Source organism: Chionomys nivalis, chromosome 1 (assembly GCF_950005125.1).
Source record: "Chionomys nivalis chromosome 1, mChiNiv1.1, whole genome shotgun sequence".
Lineage (NCBI taxonomy): Eukaryota > Metazoa > Chordata > Mammalia > Rodentia > Cricetidae > Chionomys > Chionomys nivalis.
In genome coordinates, this window is record NC_080086.1 from 122,857,207 (window position 1) to 122,865,120 (window position 7,914).

The following is a 7,914-nucleotide window of genomic DNA, read 5'->3' on the forward strand; positions in this document are numbered from 1 at the left end:
TGGCCATTTTACAAATGGTATGCTGAAGTTATAGATTATATAAATGTATATGAATTTTTACATGAAGTATTTTATCATCCAGTCTTGAAATCACAGGACATTGTTTGATTCCTTGCCACTTTTCCCCTGCCATATTAAAAATGTTTAAGACTTGCAGTTCCTTTCCCTATTATCTTTTCCGGGTTTCATATAGCCCAGGCTAGTCTCAACTCAAACTTGCTATAACTGAGGCTCGTCATGAATTCCTGATGTACCTGCTTCCACCTCCTAGACGCTGGGATTATAGGTGTCTGCCATTATATTCAGCCTCTTTGTTTTCATCAGTTACTTCTTCATAGTAATGGAGGATTGGACCTAGTATCAAGCATAGTAGGCAGTAAGAAGCAAAGTAAAGTGCTTTAACAGAATGATTCTACAAAAACCGATTAAGAGACTTCAACAGTCAAATCATTTTGAAAAGGTGATTTAGAAGAGAAAGATTCCAGATTTATTTTATATTGATATATCTCCGAGATCTGAGGAGTCACTAATGGAGCAGACATGGTGACACATGCCCATAAAGCCGCACTAGGAAGGCTGAGGAGAGAACCTAAGTTCAGGGACCTGCAGTTCTAGGTTACACAGCAAGACCCTGTCTCAAAAGCAGACACTAACAGAATAGTGAAACTGAACACATAAAGTGAGTTCAGAGTTTTTGTTGGTTTGTTTTGTTGTGGTTGTTTTGTTTTTGTTTCTTAAATGGTTATGTGCCAACAGGAGAATTATGAGAATGAAACAGATGATTTTCAGTATTAAAATTCTGGACATAGGAGAAGACCTACAAATATATTGGCCTGTTAACATCAGTTGCACACAGACAGAATATATGAAATACAATCTATCGTTCTATTTTTGTCACTGTTTTACTGTTTAACATGGACACAAATTCTTTGAGTTAATCCTTTCTCAAAAGAAAAAAAGAGTACACATTCATATAGTTTTAAAAAAGAAACTTTATATAAAAGCTGTTCTTAAGATCACATATAAAATTCAAGAAAAGGTTCTTTGTAAACTACAAAGCACTATGTAAACTTAAGGTGTCATGCTAATCTAAGGCAACCAGAACTATAGAACAAAAGGTAACACACAGACAGAAATCCACAACATGCATGCAATTTTCCACACTGACACAATAACTGCTGGGCTATTTCCTTGAACTTTTAAAAGGTCTTATGACCCATTTATTTAAATATCAAAATGCTTTCAAATTTCCTATGAACAAATAGTGACGTTTTACATAATACAGAAATGAGCTCTCATATACAAAACAGGTTTTCTGTAACTAATTTAGATTTAAACATAAGACAGATAACAACCTAGTCATATAAATCCCTGGAATTTGGACTGCCAAACACATTCTTTCATGATTTTAAAAAGCCAGACTTTATAGATATCTAGCAATCTCCAGATGTTCGCTCTCAGAAATCACTCGTTTTGATACACAGAACAGCATTTTAAATGGTGCTTCCCTCCTTTGATTCCATTTCTGGTATTTTACTTACGCTTAGTAGAAAACATCTCTAGATGCCTACTTAAAATCGGCAGAAAGCTTCTGAAGGACAAAAACATGTCTTTTTTGTGTCCTTTCTTTAAGGATAAAAAGTATATGCCAGGCAGTGATGGTGCATGCCTTTAATCTCATCATTTGGAAGGCAGAGGCAAGGAGGATCTCTGTGAGTTTGAGGCCAGCCTGGTCTACAGAACAAGTTCCAGGACAGGCTCCAAAGCTACAAAGAAACCCTGTCTTCAAAAACCAAAAAAAGAAAAAAAAAAAAAAAGCATAGAGCTGGTCCACCTATGGCATTCATCCACACATTCAACAATGTTCTAGCTAACTCATGCTGTAGATACTGTAACTACATTTAAGAGTTAGTATTCACATCATGTTATATATAACTATGTTCTTTTCGCATGTGTTAGAGTATGCGGCGTATGCATGTGTACAAGTGTGTGTAGGTGCATATGATTGCCTGATACTGTCTGGCATCAGGAATCTTTTTGTTTTTTGAGATAGGGTTTCTCTGTGTTGCCCTGGCTGTTCTGGAACTCACACTGTAGACCAGGCTGGCCTTGAAACTGCCTCTGCCTCCAGAGTGCTGGGACTAAAGTGTGTGCCACCAGCGCCCAGCTGCATCAGGAATCTTCCTTATTCATGGGTCTCTCCACTAAAACCAGAAGTCAATGGTTTGGATGGTGGAATTATAAATTCACTGAGCCACCCATCCAGCATTCAGATGGGTGCTGAGAATCTAAACTCACGTCCAGCAAGCACTTTTTCTACTGAACCGCTTCCCCGGTCACCAATTAAGGCTATCTTTGCTCTTCAAGACAACCAATAAGAAATTAAAAGTTATTTAGGAAAAAAATCTCAAATGATTAAATGAAAAAAATGACTTACTGAATATTGAAAGGATGTTCAAAGCTAGCTTAATATTTGAAAATCTGCCAGGCATTGTGGCATGTGCCAGTAATCGTAGCTACTGGAGAAGCTGGGGCAGAAGGGTGGCATGAGCTCAAGAGTTCAAGGCCAGCCAAGACAACATAGAATGCCTTGCTTCACAAATAAATTAAAAAGTTAATAAAGAGCTTGCTGTAGTGGAGCACCCCCACAGACCCAGACTCTGAAGGAAGAGACAGGGGTCAACCATTCAAGGCCAGTCTCAGCTATGGAGTAAATTCAAGGTCAATCAGCACTATGTAAGAACCTGCTCAAAAATACAAAAATGAAATCCTGTACTGTTCTTTTAAAAAAGCAAGATTTGAGCTGAGGATGTAGTTCAGTCGGTAGAGTGCTTGCCTACCATTTATAAATCCGTGGGCACCCTTATTACTCCATAAACCAAGGAGCACCCTATAAATTAAATGTAGTGACACATGCTCAGTAGGCAGGCACAGGAGAATCAATGCTACAGTGACTTTGAGGCCAGCCTGAGATACATGAGAAAATGCAATTCTCACATAACCTTCTTGTATTACAATTTGAATTTTATATGGCAAACTGGCATCGTTATGTTTATACTTTCTTTAAAATGCAAACATTCACCTTTAGGCGAATCCCAAGATAAACATATTAAAATTAAATTAAAACTTTTATTACGAAAAACTAATATCCCAGGGTGTGTAATCTAGCTGATGCTGACATCAGAACAACCATCAGTTCAAGCCAGCCTGGGCTAAGTAAAGACCCAAAAAAACAAAACAAAAACTGACTTAAAAACTTAAATAGCCGGGTGGTGGTGGCGCACGCCTTTAATCCCAGCACTTGGGAGGCAGAGGCAGGCGGATCTCTGTGAGTTCGAGACCATCCTGGTCTACAAGAGCTAGTTCCAGGACAGGCTCCAAAACCACAGAGAAACCCTGTCTCGAAAAACCAAAAAAAAAACCAAACAAACAAACAAAAAAAACCCGTTTCCCAAGTGCTGCCTTTTCCAGTGATCCTAATGTATGTACTGAAAGATATTGTACCCAGGAGAAATTCCAAGCACCTGCCAGCAAACTACCTGAAATTCATTAGCTGCAGAGTAAACAGATCCTCCAGTTGCTTTTACATAAAACTAGGGTAATACAAGAAATGCATAACTTGAGCGTGGCATCAAAATGGCCAGTCATCTAATATTCCTACCTCTGGTGTCCCAAAGCACCACACAGGTGTCTAGCAAAAACGTGCACAGCAGTGTGTTCCTACCCAAACACTCCTTCCAAGGCACGGCTTCAACTTAAAATCTTTCCGATTTACAAGATGATTCGCGACCAGATTCCCTTCGATTCAGCTTTTAGAGAACCATTCTGCTGATAAAACACTGAATTTTTATGCTTATAAAAATGTGGTCTTCTCACAATTTTCCAAGACCCCATCTAGACAGAGGCATCCACTTCCTTGAGAAAAGAATGCTTTCAGCGTCTGCTACCCCAGAAGAATTTCACATGTTTTGAATTCTTCAGTTGAAAAAGAAGTTTTTAAACATAACTGCTTTCTTTTATATTAATGGCTCTCTTGATGATAAAATAAAGATCAATGTAACTCTAAGCTCCAGGCTAATGAACTGCATGCGGGGAACAGAAACAAGAAATTTGGCAAGAGCTGAGCAGAGCTCTGCTTAAAGGGTACTAGTAAAATATACCAGTTCCCCTCCCCCACACCCAACCCTTTAAGGTTTCAATTAAGATGGGGCCTAGTCTGATTCTTAAAAGGGGACAGAAAGAAAAAGCACAGTTCCTGCTAAGAAGTTTCTTCTTCCGGGGCAACTCTAAAATATAGACAAGAACTGTTTCCTTCCTTCAGTTGACACAGGCATGTCTCTCCCGACACCCCACCTGGACAACACCAAATCTAAAGACAAGGAAAGTCTCATCAATTGTACCACCCAAAAGATGGCATCAAATCAATCAGAGTAATTTTCTTTTAATCCAATACTGGGATCACAAAAGATGGCATGAAATGAATTTTTAAAGCCCAACACTGCGTATCATTAATACGCCATAAAAACAGTATTTGTTTTCCCTATTGTAACTCTCCTTTCTGCTGCCTCTCCTGGATTAATTACGGGATGAAGATGTTTTAACAAAGCATATATTTTCAAAATTAATTTAAGTGCTCCAGCTGCTGAAAAGACTTTCAAAAAACGCAGGCTTCCAGGATTCATCAGAACCAACAAGAAAGGCATAAATGGGTAAAGACTCCATTACATACAGAGATTATCAAAGCCCCCCAAAGATACTCATTCGTTTTTGCCAAGTGCATAATCGGCGCGTTAGTGGGTGTGGCCAGTGTTCCAGCCAATATGAACCGGAGAATGAACCCAGGCACGAAACTAAAAAAGAACCAGTGAAAAGTTAATGCCCCTCTTAAAAGGAGCCCAAGAATGAAATAACTTCACTATGTAGGAATTGTAAGACATCAAAGGTTAGATAATGGACAACAGGTGTCTTTGGGGAGAAAGGAGCCACAATGAGTTGCTCCTATTTTCGGATTTCCATTCTCAAAGCAGTGTAATAACAATGATTTTTTTTTTCTCAAGAAAATCAAGACCAAAATTGTGACTGTATTTAACAACTGCAAGAACCTGATGCTCTTCTACTTGCTTTTTATTCTACTTTCATAATCCATTAATCCCAACCTTGTGTGGGCAGATTAAAATATGGCTTAGAGCCAGATGGTTTACTGATCCATGAACATTAACTAACTAGAGATTTATTATCAAGAAATGGAAAAGAAAAGTATCTGAATACAGGCTACCACCACATAAAATATTTAAAATAAAATCAAATCCAGCAGCGGGTATCACATAACTGCAGTATCTGCCAGAGCAGAATCGTTTCTCTCATCATAACACTTAAGAGTTCAATCTTTACAGTAACTGGATTCCAGTGGCCTCAAAGGATCGTAATTCCAGACACAGGTACTGGCTACCCTAGAGATCTTCTGTTCCTCAGACCAGTCACAAAATTTACCACCTGTATTCTGGCTAAAGGAACACTAAGAAGACACTTCAGCCTACCGAATAATCTATTCTCTTTCTCTCCATTCCACAAAGACAGCATATTCCAAAAATGGAGAATCCTTTCTTTCCCGATCGAGGCCCCCTTTCTTATGGATTCATTGGGCAGGATTACTTCTCTCCAGCATGCAATGGAGAACGCATACTTCTGCTTTCACTCTTAAAGAGGGTACCCCAACACAGATGCACCTCTTCCTTTCCTGTATTGAGTAAATGAGGTGCTCTCTCTCCACAACTACAAAATGTTCAGAGAAGTGGAGGGAAGTTATCAGTTACTTAATAAATTTCCAAATATAAAGACTGACGAGGGGTGCCTCCAATTCAGAAGTGGGATTGAGGGGTCCCTACTCTGCGGAAAGGCTGCCCCAGTCCTCCTAGAACTCCGTAAGTAGAAAGACAGACCCCTGTATTTGATGAAGGGGTGCTCCGACTTTAATCGGGGTCGGAGGACGGTGTTAAGTGTGCCGGGAGGGACGTAGCAGTTGCTGGGGGTCGCCTAGGGGAAGAAGGGCCCCCGCACTGAAGGGGGCTCTGGGAAGAAAGGAGGGTCTGGAGGCGAGGGCTGCATGGGGGAGGGGCCGCCCGTCCCGGAGGTGGCGGCGGCGGCGGGGCTGCAGCCTCGCGGGGACCATGTGCGGGAAGCGGCGGCCACCCGGAGGGACAGCCGAGGAGCAGGGCCCGTGGCGCGCACGCAGGAAGCCGGGGTCCCGGGTTACGCACGAGGGGCGCGAGCCCGCTGCCGGACTCACCGAGGCTGCCGGCGAAACCGTCCATCTTGCGGGGAACGCGCCGGGCTCGGGGCTCAGCGGGGCGGGCGCTTCATTCAGCACGCTGACCGAGTGGCGGCCGCGGAGCCTGACGCGCTCGTCCTCAGCGTCGCCAGACGCGGCTCCTGACTCCCGCCTCTGCCGTCCGCCCGTCAGTCCGTCAGCCCGGGGGGTCGATTGCTCGGTCAATCAGGTTGAGAGCCGCACAACCCGCCGCCTTCCCGGCCTCTCTCCTCTCTCTCTCCCAAGCCGCAGCAGTGAGTGCCGCGCCCCGCCCCCGCGCCCGCGCGCAGCCACGGCCCCGCCTCCGCGCACGCCGTCACGCTTCCGATCCCGCCCCCCACGTGACGGATCGAGGCGGGGCTTATCGCGACACGCCCCTTTCTTTGCCGGGCCTCTGCAGCCGGCGAGGTTCCTGCCGCTGAGAGGCTATTGGCTGCGCTTGCGTTCTGTTCCCGGTTCGCGGCCAGGGTCCCTCCAACCCAAAGCTGGGGCTGAGTGAGTGGGGCTCAAGGGCATCCTGCTGTTTGGGAAATTCAAGTGCGTGGTGGGATTCTCTCCCCTCTGGGGACCCCGTCAATTCCAGATCTGGAGTTCTCTTGTAGGGAGGTAATCCCCCAAGGACGATAAAGAGACAAACAAGTGAGAGAAGGGATTCCCCCTTCCTGGGGTTCCCCTCTCCTTTAGTCAGGTGAGAAATAATAAAAATAGAGACAAGACTTCTTGGCCAGCTTGGGTCCAGCAGTGCCACAGCCATAGGTCCCAGGACACAGAACAAGTAAGCAATGTTAGTGTTGGGTGAAGAGTTCATCTTACTCAGTGGTTCTCAACCTTCCTAATGCTGTGACCCTTTAATACAGTTCCCCGTGTTGTGGTGACCCCAACCATAAAATTATTTTCGCTGCTACTTCATAACTAATTTTGCAACTGTTACGAATCATAATGTAAATATCTGATAGGCAGGATGTACCAGGTTGAGAGCCTGCCCAAGGTCATGGAGCCTGGGGGAAGTACCTCTAAAAGGCCAGCTTCCTTCCTCTCCTTTTGTTCCTTCCATCAGAATGCAAAGCCATGGTTGTATTGCAAGCCATAGAATAGCCTATCAGGAAATTATATCACAGACTTTTTTTAAAAATAAACCTGAGATCAGACCCAAATCCATGAAGTCACCTAACTCATTTAGGCCTCACTTTATTCATCTGCAAATCCAAGAGCTATTGTGTTCCTCGTCTTCAGTTCTCAGCCTGTCCCCTTCCTTATAGAGACAGTTGGATAGTTTAGGTCCCCTCTAGGTTGAAGAGAGTGACAAAGAACTGTGAGGTGTTCAGAGACTAACTTGGATATACCTTTTAAAATAGCTAAGTTGGGAAAAAGTAAGAGTATTTGTTGTTAGAATTTCAGGTTACGGGTTACAAACCGAAGCAAGAAGAGAAGAAACGGAGGCAGCAACTGTCCTGGTGAAATGGCTGAGAATTAATGGAGGAAAGGACTGTTAAGCACCCTTGAAGTTTACTTCTCCGCTTTGATGCTCTTTCAAAACCTTCGTTAAGGGCCCGAGGGCGCGATCCAGAGACAGATTGCACTTAGAATGTGTGAGACACTGCGTTTGG

At 43.4% G+C, this 7,914-nt stretch overlaps 1 protein-coding gene across 6 annotated transcripts in view; it reads right to left on the reverse strand.

The window, feature by feature from the left end:
* Eml4 (EMAP like 4) overlaps nt 1-6,544 on the reverse strand; it is a 122,863-nt gene extending 116,319 nt beyond the window's left edge. For all 6 annotated transcript variants that reach the window (XM_057762009.1, XM_057761998.1, XM_057761989.1 and 3 more), the window contains exon 1: nt 6,287-6,544. In XM_057762009.1, the coding sequence (XP_057617992.1) occupies nt 6,287-6,311 (25 nt within the window). In that variant the 5' untranslated portion in view covers nt 6,312-6,544. The remainder of the gene's footprint in view (nt 1-6,286) is intronic.
* Nucleotides 6,545-7,914: the final 1,370 nt, after the last annotated feature.